The sequence below is a fragment of the Echiichthys vipera genome (genome assembly GCF_963691815.1).
Source record: "Echiichthys vipera genome assembly, chromosome: 19".
NCBI classification, from domain to species: Eukaryota; Metazoa; Chordata; class Actinopteri; order Perciformes; family Trachinidae; genus Echiichthys; species Echiichthys vipera.
Window position 1 is genome coordinate 17023428 of NC_139844.1, and position 14841 is coordinate 17038268.

Genomic DNA, 14841 nt, shown 5'->3' on the forward strand with positions numbered 1-14841 from the left:
GTATTAGAGTTGCGAAAAACAAATATGCAGGACATACTCTCCAGGAGCAGGGATGGCTACACCTGAATTAATGTATAAAGTAACTGTGAATTAACATCCCTTATCTCACTGGTTCTCAAACTGTGATACTTGCACCACTGGTGGTACTCAAGCTCTCTCTGGTGGTACTTGAAGGAATCTCCAAAATAATAAAAGGAAACATTAATTAGTAAATTAATAAGATTTAAGAGCCGTGAAATGTAATTTAAAATAAATTTAGCATTTCCTGTAATGTTTTTGTTTCGATATCAGCCTGTTACGTAGTCACGGTCATGAGTTAAGAGCTAAACTGTGATGGCAGGATACTAAGCGAGTAAAATGCTTGGTTTAAAAAACACTGACATGTCAGTTCTGATGCTAACCTTCCTACAGCATGGCTCTGTCTGAAGACAGTCGACAATAAATAATCTGATTAGGAATAAACCTCCCTGTCCATAGCTGAATAGTGTCGGCCTACTCTGCTGTATTTGAACATTGGTCTTAGTGGTGGTGCTTGAGAGAGCCTGATATTTTCTGAGGTGGGACGTCATGTGCAAAGTTTGAGAACCACTGTCCTAACTGATGAACCAATAAGTGTGAGTAATCACATTAAGTCATAGTGACTTGATTGTTTGTTAAAAGACTGCAACTTAAACTCATGATCCTCCCATGCATTAGTTAAGCATTACTTATATGATGACCCTAACTCTACGAAATACTGCTACAAATGTATTTATATATATGTAATGTAGACAAAACTTCCAGTTGTGAAGTGCTCTTTGTATCTATTGTTACTGGAAGCAGCAAAAAATAATTCCTCATTTACCGGACATTATAGTTTTTTGTGTTTATGGCGTCATTTAATGAATCGCTATCATTTAGCCCTAGGTCCTGCACCACTTTGAAGCATGTAAACATGGTGGTCAAAGTTGATTTCTTTTGTAACTCTTTATTTGCTCAGTGGTGTTTACGTTAAAGATTCGGACTCTTATTTTGAAGTTACAGACGCTCAGCCAATCAGATGCCAGCTTGTTTTGTAACCGGAAGTGGTGATATGAAAACAAACGCGCTCCACACCCTGACAGTCGTTACCAAACGCGTGACTTGAACATTTGGTAAATATGTCTTTATCTCTGTCATTATTCAACAATTTTACAATTTGCCGTGTTGTTAACATTGTTTTAACAAAAAGGTTATCGAACAATTACAATGCCGAATCTGAATTAAGTGAATTTCCAGAGCTGTGTTGCTAAGATACGTTTAAATACATAACTAGTCCTGTGACAGGTTAGCGTTACATACCAGTATGGTGGTTTATAATGCTGACTGCGCAGTGTTTAGAAAGCTTTTTCCCTTTTTTTCTCGACGCAGACAGTTTTGACATCTTCACACCAGTCGTCATGTTGAAAGCTGTGGGACAAGCTCTGTTCTCCACTGGACTGCAGAATCCTACATACACAGCAGAGGAGGAGAAAATGGTAAATGTTTCCCAGATTGTCTTGTATAAAAGGACAGTAAACCTTTGGTCTGATGTTGGTCGAGCTGTTTATCACTCTGCTGCCATGTAACAACAGAGTTCATGTGCTACTGTCTCTGTTTGAGAATACAATATTCAAATGTTTGGTTTCGCCACTGGTCACTATTTATTAAATTCAATTCAATTCAATTTTATTTATAGTGCCAAATCATAACAAAAGTTATCTCAGGACACTATACAGAGTAGGTATAGACCAAATGTTTCTGGTAAAGGATATAAATCCTCCACACCAGACTCACCAGCCACAACAAACAAAAAATACTATACTGGGGCGACTGTGGCTCAGTAAAAGAGTGGGTCGTTTCCATTCGAGAGATTGGTAGTTCGACCTCACCTCCACCGGTCCACATGTCGAAGTGTCCTTGGGCAAGACACTAAACCCCGAATTGCTCCTCGTGCTGTGCATGAGTGTGTAAATGTGTGTGAATGGTTAGACTAGATGGTATGTAGATGTCCACTGCCATCAGTGGGAATGTCTGTGTGAATGGGTGAATGTGACAAACACTGTGAAAGTCCATTTACCATCTACAACATAAAACAAATAATATCAAGATAACTATTTTATCTAACCAAATGTTAAATCTCTCATTGAGATTAAAAATCTCTTTTACAAGAGAGTCCTGGCCAAGACAGGCACCAACACAGTTCACAATGACAGGAAGTTTACAACCATAGAGGACTTATAAAAGGAGTCACAATCGGAACATCATTAGACAAAGCATGTACCGACAGAAGAGTCTGCTTCATCATTAGAAAGAAGGGATTTAAATGTGTTTAGAGAAACCAGCTCCTTCAGTTTCAGTTCATTCTGCAGCTGGTTCCATGCAGAGTCTCCCCAGTTCAGTGCGGTACAATAATTTCACAAGTACTTTTACAAATTATCACAAAAAAACAGGAATAAAATAATCATAAAGTCAGCTCGAAAAAATATACAAAATATCCCTTGTTAACCAGAGCTTATCCAATCTATTATTAAAAGATCACAGAGTGTGAACAACACTTTACTTTACATTTTTTATTCCAGATGTGGACGACAGGCTCAGCAGTATAAATCATATAATCTGTGTATAATCTTATAGACCTCTGTGTCTCCTATATGCTAGAGTTGGTCAGTTAAATTGTCTTAACCTCTCCTCTCCATATGACATCTCTTTCAGATCTGGAATAAGTTTAGTAGCTCTTTGAACTTTCTCATTTGTTTCTATATATTTTACTTTATTATAAGAGAACTGGGCTTAAAATATTTGACTTATCTAAATACTATGGGGTCATATTTATGATAAGAGCCATAATAGTTAAGTTCTTGATCAGTACATAGAATATAATGTAACATGGGAATTTTCACTTATATTAAGTGCGTGCATGTGTGTACGTTTACTTTTCTGCAGGGACAAGACTATGAGGTTCGCACCTACCATGCTACTAAATGGGTGAGCACCTCTCTGAGCGAGATGCAGTGGGATGCAGCTATGAATGCTGGCTTCCGCAGGCTCTTCAGCTACATTCAAGGCAACAATCACAACAGTGAGTTTCATCCATTTGGTCCTAAAACGCCACATGGATCTATGTGGGGTGAAAAGCAACAAAAAAAAGCTTTTATAAAAAAACAAAATCGATGTAAAGCCGTTAATGTAACCAGAAAAAAAAATGTAAACTTTATTAAATCAAATTATCATGTTGATAATGTTCAAATGCAGTGTGGAGACTAACATCAATGAAAAAGTGCACTTTAGTTCTCGCTCAGCAGTTTGTAACAGCAGCGCTGCCTTTGTCTTACTCAGCAGTTCACACCAGCATTATTTATGAGAATGTATATTGTTTGTGCCGTTGACTGCAGTGTAAGGAGAGTGTGATGTGCAAACCTGCTGTTTAACCCTCTACATCTGCCACACGTAGTGCTTCTGTAACCACCATCTGTTCAGGTGTCTTTATTTACTCAAGTGTTGTTCCACCAGCTGATACCTGAGGATTTTTTGTAGACAGTTTAATACCTGTGCGTCTTATGAAAGCTGATTACACGTCAGACCGGTGATTAACCTCGTTGATATGTTTTACATCCATCATATGTGTGTTTTGCTTGTGTTTTTCTTAATTTATTTAATGTAGTATTTATATTCCTTGTTCCTCAGAGGTGAAAGTGGAGATGACGGCTCCTGTGACGTGCCGGGTGGACCCTGGAGCCGGCCCCGCATGTGAATCTCAGTTCACCGTGTCCTTCTACATCCCGCAGGAGCATCAGGACAATCCACCAGAGCCGAGCGCCCCGGAGGTGTTTGTGGAGCACAGGAAAGAGTTCACAGCTTATGTCAGGTACAGTACAACCTAGGATTATACATTTAATTACAATATTGTTCAGAAGTCATGACACGTAAAAATTAGCCCTGCAAGTCGTTTATATTTTTGTTTTTATCCGTCTTTTTTTTAACTAAATATTTCAAACACTTCATAAGAAGAAAGTACAGTTAGAAGAGAATTAATGAAATGGAGACTTGAATTCCCTGATATGCAGGACTTAATCATCGCTCCTTCTCTTGATCCTTCTTCCAGGACATTTGGTGGTTTCTCCAATGAGAAGATGAAGCGTGAAGAGCTTCTGAAACTTATGGAGAGCCTGCAGAGGGACGGAGTGCAATACGTCGAAAAGCCGTACTACGCAGCCGGGTATGACAGTCCCTTCAAACTGACCAACCGCAGGAACGAGGTTTGGGTCCTTAAGAAGGAGCAGGAGTAGAAGTTCAAACACTCTGTCCACCAAAACCTTCAAATAATCCCATTTTAGAAGAAATAATCAACATGCTCATTTTATAACACTCAGCACAGCACTAATCAATGTCAAAAAGGAAAAAGAAACATTGCTATTATAGATATATAAGGAATAAAATGGGAGTTTTAAAGGTCATACTGATGACCAACATTTTTATATATGTTTCCTTTGACTGGAAGTTACTGAATTATAGACTTACTGAAAATCTTGCCAAAGAGACCAAACAAATGATTACAAGAGCTCTAAGAGGAGGTCATCACAAACAAATAAACCTGAAGCAATAAACTGCATCCAGTGGGCCAGTTGTCCAGCAGGTGGAGCCAAGTAGTCAGGAAACAGTTCTCTCATTTTGTGCAACTTGTCATAACAAAAACCACAAGTGCCTCTTCATTTTATTTTATTTTTTTACGAATTATGTGTTGAAAATACAAACATTTGCTTATTGCTATTCAGCTATTCCTAAAGGGAAAAATATATAAAGTTTAAGTAATGTGGTACTTCTAAATTTGTTTTCACTCATACAGGACATTAGGTCTGTTCTGGCTGCAAATAGATTGCTTGATGGTGTTTGACAAAATCCATAGTCCTCTGTTGGTTTCCCCAATCTGAGTTTTTTTTGCTCATATGTGTCTCAGATCACAAATCACATAAAACCTGATCTTTTCCTTTCGGATTGGGGACACTTTCATAAGTGGTTCCGTACAGAAGCAGCAGCCATTGCTCCACAAAAAGACATCATTAAAGGCTCGGCTCACTTTTTTCTCCTCCTCCTCCTCATCTGCTCACAAATTCACTGGCTTCACAACAACTCATAAATGCAACCATAAACGCGGACTTCCGCACAACTGAGTGGTGCGTGTGACGTCTTTGCTACTGTTCTTTTGCGCATACAGGTCAGTGAAGACCAGTTTACACTGGAATCTGGTATAGACCACATTTAAAAAATAATGTGAACAACAAAATTAAATTAAAAAGAAAAAAACAGATAGGAGCAATAAACCAGAATTGAGCACTAAGGCTTGCGGTGTGAACGTAGCAGCCAGTGTTGAGCCAAGACCAATGTGACCAATGTCACCAGCAAGGAAACAATGTTTGTGACATCACAAAGAGGACTTTTTTTTTTTTTTTTTTTTTTTAATTCACTTGATATGTTTGACCCAGACTGTTGGAGCTTCAGCTGAACTTTTGAAAGCATCTTTACACAGAGCGAGTACTGTGGATTTTGTCCCCCATCACTTACATTGGAATCACCTCAGAAAGACATCTCTTTGTGGCCAGTTTGGACAAGAGGAATGATTGATTGATTACAGCGACCGATGAGGCTTTCAGTGTACAAATGGGCATGCTGCTGTCAAGATAAACTTGTGTGCAACTCTCCTTTAACTTTGGAGGTGACCTGCAAACTCTGACAGCATGTATTTTCCTCTTGTCAGTGTCCCTGCAGGGAAGGTGACTGCCTGTCTGACAAAATGTCTATCTGATCTCAGACTTCACTTACTGTCGCTGCTATCGCACTTGTTATAATGAGCTACTGAGTCATTGTATATCTGGACCTGCAGTCATACCTGCATCAGCCAAGTCTCTGCAAAAACCTTTCCCCTGTTGAATTAATCAGTGTGAAATTACCTGCATGTGTGCTGAAATTGACCACGTTTATGGTGCTTGGCATTTATAAGCTAACATAAACATAATGCTTTTTTAAATCTGACTTTACTTCCTACAATAAATTATTTTAACCATTAAGAACTCATGATGTACTAGAAATTGTTTTTTAATTCTTAAAGGGATGCTACATGGTACCTGATGACGGAAACATGACATAAGCATTGCACTGATGAATCATGGGAGATATTACTTCCCTCTAAATGATGTTTAAGAATGTAAAATATATTATCTCATCACTAATAAATGTAACTCAGCATTAAATTATTGATTATCCTGTTCATTTATTACCTCCATCTTCACGGCGTAATTAGGTTTTAGTCGTCTCTATTTCGTGAGGGGTTCTTTAATGTGTGAGTGTGAGTCATTTGTCTGATCTGATGCAGTTCAGGCCATCCTCCACATTCAGATCATCGTGACCTTTTTATCAGCCGGGCAAAACGCTTGCCACAGTTCACGTCGCCCTTTGTCCTCTCTCACCTTCCCCTCAGCTCGCGGTCTCTCATCGTCAGGTTCGTGTCTGCTGAGTCATTCTTTTTATTTGTGGCAGACTTGTTCCCAATATCATGTTCAGACGTTCAGCAAAAACAACTTCTTTTTATATCTTCTGAACAGACACGTGCACACTCGCACTCGCACTCACACACACACACACTCACATACACACACACACACACACACACACACACACGTACGTTCCACCTACGTCTGTCGTTCACTAGTCAGATCGATCTCATTGGCCGTGTTCAGTGAGGGGAAACATTGCTGCGGATAGGAAATGTATAATGAGGCCGACTGTTTTATTCCACACACCAGTCGTTTATTTGAATGGTATCTTCCCCCCCCTGCAGCCTAACAGAGAATTTTAGTCTGGATACAAAAAAAAAAAAGAAAGAAGAAATCCAATTCTCTCATGGCAAAAGGAGTGTTCTGGTAGAGATAAACAGACTGGTCCAATCATGTTGTTGCAGTTTTTACAATCCATGTGAAGTATTTTCATTTGATTTTGCTAAGGTTCATGTTTTTCCCACACCCCATATTTCAAATCAGTTTAACTTTAGGTGTCAGTTTTCTTTGCATGTGTGTTACATTTACCAGAGTAAGTTTTGATGTTAATTTTATCCCTACCAGGCTGGTTTACATTCAATTAAGTACACTATTAAGATTTAGGCCTAATGTGTAATTTTTTATAAGCAATTCATTTATTAACCCATTTGTCTATGAAATGTCAAAAAGCAGTGAAAAATTGATGCCTGACACCAGAGCTTGTGAGTAAACACCAACTGATTCTCAAACAGTCTATTTACAGCTGCTTTGTCGTGCAAAGATGCGTCTACTTTGACTAAACAAATGTGACTCAATATGTCTTGCAGTGTTGAGTCTCTGGCACACGCTGACTGAGGAAATTTAACATTAAAAAAAAGCTTTGGAAACGACTTATGAGCAAAGTGGTTATTCTGGATCACTGCTGAAAACTGAAAAAAAATCTGCAGATTCCTCTTGGGTCTGGTTATGAGTGGGGGTGTCAAGGAAATATCGATACACTTGTGTGTCATGATACTAACACTAATCACACTAAGTTATTGAATGAATGGTTACATGCAAAGTTTTGTTGTTCATTTTGTGTTATTTAACCCTCCGCTAAATAGACTGTAATTTATCTTCAGCCATTTGATTCTTCCACGCCAGCGTAACATTTGCATATGGTGGTGTGTTCTTTATACTATTTCAGTTTCAGCTTTCAAAAAATTTAATTTAAATTAAATCCCAATATAATATTGAACTGTAACCCCTCAATCGTACCAAAATGTATGACCATACGAGTCAAGCAATAAAAACACAGGTGATAACTATTCCTTTCTTGGACTCCACCGTGTTCATGTCAATACAGTCTCATCTGTCACTTCATATTATACAGGAGTGCAAGCATTCAGATACAACAGTGCCATTATGACTGGGAGGAGATTGTATTGATTCTTGACTGACAGACAGATGGAAACAGTGTCAGAGAGCAGGTGACGCTCTGCTGAATTGGGATTGAGGGATTTTAGTGTAAACGCTGAAGGGTGGTCAGGTGGTTTTCCCTTTTCCCGCGTTGATAGGGCAGCGAAGTCTTGCGGAGAATAATGAGAGGTTTCGGTCATGGGCTACGAACTGTACGTCAGACGTTCGCTCTGCAGTTAGTGGAGAGGTCTATTATGGGCTGTGATTCAGTGTGTGTGTGTGTGTGTCCCGATGGGATGTCCAGGAGACGTAACTGATGACCCTTGCGGGGGAGGGGAGGGGTAAACGATGGCCTCTGGAGCTTTCCAGATGACAGACGAGTGTGGGTGCCATGGCGACGGCACTAATGAGGTTGTGATTTGGGGTCCTGGGTTGGCAGATGGCCGTGAACCTCTCTCTCACACACACACACACACACAGAAAAATGACAGAAACACACTCTTTAAAGATCACCTTGTTTTTTTTTTTTATTATACAGACATACACAAGAGCATTAGCAGCTCCACTCCCACTACTTCTTCAGTCTTTTCACAAGCTCTCTGCGACTGAGGCATTTTCCCTGTCATAAGACGGTGCTCAATCATGGCCCGAGCGGGAGCTGGGGGACACACTTTGATCACAGGTGATTAATCCACAGGGTGTTATGGCTGTTAGGAGGTTATGAAGTCTCACGCCTGTCACCTCAGTTTATGACTCTAAAGAGACCACATTTACTCAGCTGTGAGCACCGGCGTGGGCTTTGCATGATTCAAGATTAAGGGCAGTAGAAGGCTTTAGCATAAATATTGACATCATTGCAATTTTTTTATTGTTACTATGAAGCACCTTTGCAAAGAAAGAAATGGCCCGGCGGGATCAGCGTAGTAAATGTGGCCCTCTCAACCCTTCCCTGTGCCTCCATCACTTTTGCTGGTTGACTCTGATTGTGACACATTTGCAGCCCTGCTATGTGAAAATAAATAATCTACAAAAAGGAAAGCACTCCCTTTCAGCAAACACAGGGCTCTAAAACTGTCTTAGAAAATAAGTCAAAATGTTACTTAAAACTCCTTTCTCTATGTATTTACATACAGATTCATATAAAACTGCAAAAGGATAAACTTAGCAGAAAAGGTCAACTGCATTATCGAAATCATTAAAGCCCTAAAAGCTTCTAGCATATCTCAGCGACAACTGGACCGTATGCAGGTTGTCAGACACGGTCGCACTCTCAGATTGAATTCACTTCCAGATTAATGGCCAGTAGTTTTTTGTTTGTTTTTTCTCAGCTCTTTGGTAAACCAACATGATCACTAAAGACCCGGACAGTAAAATAAGCGTTTCTTCTAATTTCCGTCTTTTACATTGATAGATTCATACTCAACTCCCAAACACACGTCATGGCGTCACTTGTTTATTAAAACAATCTTCACAAAGAAAGAGACCTATGCACAAAATTCATTTAATAGATGTTTTATGAGTCTTGATAGAGTAAATTTGTTGTTTTGGTTGAGTCTTTTTTTTTTTTTACACTTGACTGTTGTTTACTTCCTGGCCATCACAAGGTGACAGCACTGAGCCCTCCGCACTTCCTATGGACCACTGAACTTACCAGCTGTGCAAATTAAACCTCTGACCTAAGAGCAGAAAGCAAGACCTGGTGATAACCGCAGCTGTCTGATGTATCACATCCTCAAGTTCTTTCCACAATATTATGGGCTGTTCCAAGCCAACACTTGCAAACCACTTTCCAGAGCCAACAGAAGAGAAGCAGAAACTGAGAAAGTTCACAAGGTGAGCGTCTAGCGCGCCTCTACATTTCACTCTTTCCAACTGCCAAGCTACGTAGCACCACAGCAGCAATGTAAGGACTTTTCAATTTCTTCATTCACCTTAGTTTACCATTTTAACCATGTCCTCCAAATAATCTAAAGGGTTGCTGTGTGGTAAGGACAGGATAAAGTTAGAAAAAACAAAAAAACAACAACAGCATAACAAATGGAAAACTTAGAATACCAGGCGTAAAAGAAACACTATTCTTTTAACAAAGGGTGAGTCACCAAACGAAGGATAGTGAATTATGGGAGTCTTGAAAAGCTGCAGCAGAGCCAGTTCTCCACTTCAGTTCAAGTTCAGTCCGGTCCATGACGGGGCGACCTCTGACCTCACATCAGGACCCGACAGGTCCGCTCCCTCAGAGGCAGCGCCGATGGGGTGGGGCTCAGGAATGTGTTTGCAGAGGGCCTTTTATTGGCTCCTCTTCCTGCCCCATACCTGGTTATGACAAGTGATTAGAGCTCCCTGTATCTAAGGGGCGCTTCTTGTTCTTTAACTTCTGCTCTCTTCAGATAAAGTGCTGTTGGAGTTATTGAGTCCAGGGAGAGTCTGAGCCGTGGGTCTGGACAGACTCTCTGCAGTGTCTCCGTACTCGCTCTCAGCCAGCTCCCCCTCACGCTCGCAGATCACTGTCATTGGGCTGCTCAGGATTCGGCAGCGCGCGTTGTACTTGCTGCTGGCAGCAGAGGGTGGCGTGCGTGAGCGCCCGTACTTTAACCCGCTCATTGAAAAGGATGACGAAGTCGGCGAGGACAGAGCCAGGGCCTCGTAGCGGCTCCACTCATCTGTCGCCCTCTTACCGCGCCCGGGTGAGGTGCACGGGCTGTGTGGCGCCATCAGTGAGGAGGGTGAAGCAGCAGGGGAGTCTAACGCTGACTCGGAGTGTGTTCTCTGGGAGCGAGGGTCGGTGGAGCGGAGCATCTCAGTGGCCGACATCCTGAAGCTGGTCTCGGAGCGGCTGCCCTTCTTCAGTAGAAGGGCCTTGAAGGTGTCGCTGCTGGTGGAGGACTTGCGGAGGTTGCGCTGGATGGAGCCTGTCTGGCGGGGCAAGGAGGACACCGCCCCCGGGGACACCATTCCAGGAGACACTGCCCCCGGGGACGTCATCCCTGGGGACGCCATCCCTGGGGACGCCATCCCTGGGGACGCCATCCCTGGGGATGCCATCCCTGGGGACGCCATCCCTGGGGATGCTATTCCAGGGGACATTACTGGGGACCCACCTGTCGGGGTGACGGGTGGGGAGTGTGGGTGGCTCCCAGACCGGGACTTGTCCTCCTCAGACTCCTTGCGACCCAGGACCTTGCGCTTCGACCTAGGGTGAGATGTGGATAACCAGATTAATGACATGCACCAAGAAATTCTGCAGAGTGAGTGCAAGCAGGGTTGTTGAATTTGTAAAAAGTTGAATCAAAGGGTAATTAAATGTTTAACTAAGCAAGAGGAGATGCAAAAGTTGGGGGCAGTTTTGTAAGGAAATAATCATTAAATCCAATTATTCAAAGTGAAATTGGACTGCAGCATATGGGATTTTTTATAACTGAGCAGGAAGCAGCCATTGGTGGACTGCTCAGCTCAGCCTCGTAAATGTTTCTGTGTTGTGGTTGCTAATTAAAAAAGAAAAAGAAGATTGCACTTGTAATAATTGGCCCACACGCCGCAAATCTTTGTCCCAAATTTGCCATATGTCAGCACTGCCCCCAGCAATCATGCGTCACAGCACGAATCTTAAAGTAAAACAATATGGAGCACTAAGTGGCGTGGATGTTCAAAAAAACAAAATAAAAGCAGGGCAATGAGAAGAAGGGTTATACATTTTGAGGTTAAAGATATCCAATGAGTTTTTACAAGAAAAGCTGCAGACGCGGCAACTCTACAGGAAAGCTCAGACGCGGCACAATGAAATTAATCAAAAACACAAACTTGGAAAAGTGCCCAAAGCAGTTTTAATCACACACGGACGATTTAGTCTCCTCTCAACGGGGGGTATCGGAGTGGTTGACTGCACCACTCAGCCTACACGGTCTATAACTGCTGCACCAAAGCATAGCAATAAAGCTGCAACTGGCAGAATACAGGGGATTAGGGCTAGCAAGGTAACAGCCTTGTTAAGCTGTGTGGTCCAGGGGGTTGCGGGGGGGATTATTGATGCTTATTCAAAGGTAGCATCACCGCCATGGCAGAAACAAGGCTTGCCAATTAAAGGGAAGGGACTACTTGCCACTTTGCACCTCTCTAAAAAGGATGCACCCGACCACTGCATGCCCTCTCTGTATAAGAAGGGAAAGAGGAAGAGAGGGGAGACAGAGATGATTTAAGGCATAAAAAAAAAACAGGCCGAGGTAAAGGAGAGAGATTTGATGCTAAAAGTAAAGGGAGACGCAGGACGCAGTGAGACAAAATTCTTAATCTGTAGAACAAATAACCTGTAGAGAATATACTTGTGAAGGTCGAACAAGAGGATAGGAACGGCTTGTAAGAGAGTCTGCTTTTAACTTTAGAAAGGCTGCAAAATATGTGTCTATGCCCTAAATTCAACAGCTCTGTGAGCTCCCTCGCCATATTAGCCCATCAGCATTACATAAGACTTTTGTCACACACATTCACACGTGCATGCGCTCGCACACCTGAGCCCGGTCGACCCTAGACGAGCCGAGGCTGAACTCACGGTTTGTCGAGTTCAGGGAAACACGGCCACGCGGGAGAGGTGGTGATACCAATCTCAGTTAAAGAGGTAAACAAGGCTTCAATTTAAGGCACATCTCCGAGGGCTTGATCGATTTCTTTCTCTGGGCTGTATTACATTTGTTTTGGGAGGATCTCCCTCTAGACAAGTTGTATTTTATGGTGCAGCTGTGAAAGGTTGTTTTCCCAGAGAGAGAGAGAGAGAGGACGTGGAGGTGAAATGACAGAGTCAAAAATAAAGGTTTTGGACAGGTGAGAAATAGAGAGGTGAAGAGGGAACAGTTAGGGAGACGGCAGAAAGTTACCATCAAAAACCATATACATTTAAAGGCTTAGATTGTGACATAATTTTACATCATAATTATTAAAATGTATGTACTTTATTTACAATTTCTCAGATCGAATTTTCATGATAGATGCAAGGATTGATGCCTGACATGTTGCTGAAGTGCTAACAAAATCCAACTGTTCTCTAACAGCTGATAAGTAGGTACAAGTTAGCTATCTTGAAAACATAACGGTTAAAACTAAGCATTTTCCATAGTTTCAAGACTTTGTGCGAACCCTGTATATGTTCTATACTAAGGAGGTGCAACAGAGGAAGAGAGCAGTAAAGCAAGTTGTAAACAAACACAGTCCCTACTGTGAGGTTTACGCACACATGCTTACACAATTCTGCCATCCAATTAAACTGCACAATAAATTGTGCTTGTGATGTGTGCGCCGTAAATGCATCGGCAATCTGTCGCCGGCAGAAATAAAATCCTGTGAAATGAAATCCTGTGATGCTCAAGAGAACTCCGAGTGCCGCTGCACGTGACTGTGAAACGCAAACACTGGCGGGCTGCATGAGAAAATTATGTGTGCTCCCTTTGAAGCACATATGTGTCAGAGAGCGGTGTGTACAAGAAAGAGAGAGATAAAAAAATAAAAAACAGAGAGAGGGAGAAAGACAAATCTCTCCGGTGGCCTCTAACCTAGATTAGGACCCGAGGGTGTCGAGCAGTTAAATAATGGATGAAGCTATCGCCTTTTTTTCTTGTGCTGAGAGTGAGCGACGCTAATGTGCCTTCACCAACACGGATGCCTTGATAAACATGTGACGGCTGACTCATTTTGCTTCTTGAATCGGTCTCTTCACTGACCAGGAACGTGGGTGAAAAAAAGCCACTCTGGGCTGGGAGACTCCAGAGAGCTGCTATTTGACAGATGCGTATGCTTGCAGATGGGACAGCGCTGGGTAAAGTTATGACCGAGAGGTGGAGGGCAGGGGCAGAGGAGGGGGATGGAGATGGAGATGGAGATGGAAAAAGAGAAATCATAGGATGAAGGGGGGGGGGGGGGGGGGGGGGTTCAGGGCGATACATTGTGGTTTATGAGGGGGTGAGAAAGAGGGAGAGAGATGCTGACAGAGAAAGGAGTGAGGTAGAGAAGAAAAAAACAAACTGAATGACAAATGTACTAGAGGAAGAATAAACTCGCTCAGTGGGATAAATTATATATTGGGAGCTGAAGCAGGTCAGGAGCAAAGAGGTTGGAGGAGATGAAGAAGCGACAAGAGGCGTAAAAATCAAGGGAGAAATGCATCATGGTACCTGTGAATGGCGGCAAAAAGGTCTTCAGTGGTTCGGGGCCGCGTGGGAGTCGGGGTCACCATGTTCTCCTTGGGGGCCCTGTTGGCTGATGGGGCCGGAGACGATTCAGCCGTGCTGGAGTAGAACACCTCACCTGGGGACGGAGAAACACATCATATACACAGTTACAAGAAACCACACATACTTCAGGTTCACTCAGTACAACACACACACTTGTGTATCCACCGTCCCGTCGCATTAACCTGGCTGTCTATGAAATCTGTACTGGTATGGAGGAGGTGGCAGACTGTCTTCTTACATTCTCTTTCTGTCTGTAGATTTCCTCTCTTTTCTTCTCCTCTAGTTCAGCCTCTTTTCTCCTCCTCCTCCTCCTCTCAACCTCCGCGCTCACGTCTGCACTTCCACTGCCTGAGCCGCTGCAGGCAGTCTCACTTTACGCTCTCCCCATCCTCCCCTCCGTCCCCTCACCAGATCGGTTCCCCCTCCCCTCTTGATACGATGGAGCCCCTCCCCCCCTCTCTCCCTCCAAATACGAAAAAAGCATCTCCCCTGGGACACTTGCCCCCCTCCCTTACCTCAGAGAGAGAGAGGAGAGAGAGAGAGAGAGAGAGAGAGAGGAGAGAGAGGGGGGTGGGTGGGTGGATGGGGGAGCAGGACAGAAAGAAAGAGGGTCTGAGTAGGACAGGGAGAGAGAGAGAGAGAGAAACAGAAAAGGGGAGAAGGCAAAAAATATATGGATATTTAGAAATAAGAAATTGATC

The 14841-nt window shown here is 42.6% G+C and overlaps 2 protein-coding genes across 4 annotated transcripts in view; one reads left to right on the forward strand and one right to left on the reverse strand.

The window, feature by feature from the left end:
- Nucleotides 1-1058: 1058 nt before the first annotated feature.
- hebp2 (heme binding protein 2) lies at nucleotides 1059-6200 on the forward strand. The gene is made up of 5 exons (XM_083934259.1): nucleotides 1059-1133; nucleotides 1390-1496; nucleotides 2944-3079; nucleotides 3685-3865; nucleotides 4103-6200. The coding sequence occupies exons 2-5, from the start codon at nucleotides 1419-1421 to the stop codon at nucleotides 4284-4286; spliced, it is 579 nt and encodes a 192-aa protein (XP_083790385.1). The 5' UTR covers nucleotides 1059-1133; nucleotides 1390-1418; the 3' UTR covers nucleotides 4287-6200.
- A 2297-nt stretch (nucleotides 6201-8497) lies between these two features.
- The window catches only part of nhsl1b (NHS-like 1b), a 108308-nt gene continuing 101964 nt past the window's right edge, over nucleotides 8498-14841 (reverse strand). For all 3 annotated transcript variants that reach the window (XM_083934222.1, XM_083934220.1, XM_083934221.1), the window contains 2 exons: nucleotides 14081-14213; nucleotides 8498-11115 (listed from right to left, as the gene is read on the reverse strand). In XM_083934222.1, coding sequence (XP_083790348.1) covers nucleotides 10293-11115; nucleotides 14081-14213 — 956 coding nt within the window. In that variant the 3' untranslated portion in view covers nucleotides 8498-10292. The remainder of the gene's footprint in view (nucleotides 11116-14080; nucleotides 14214-14841) is intronic.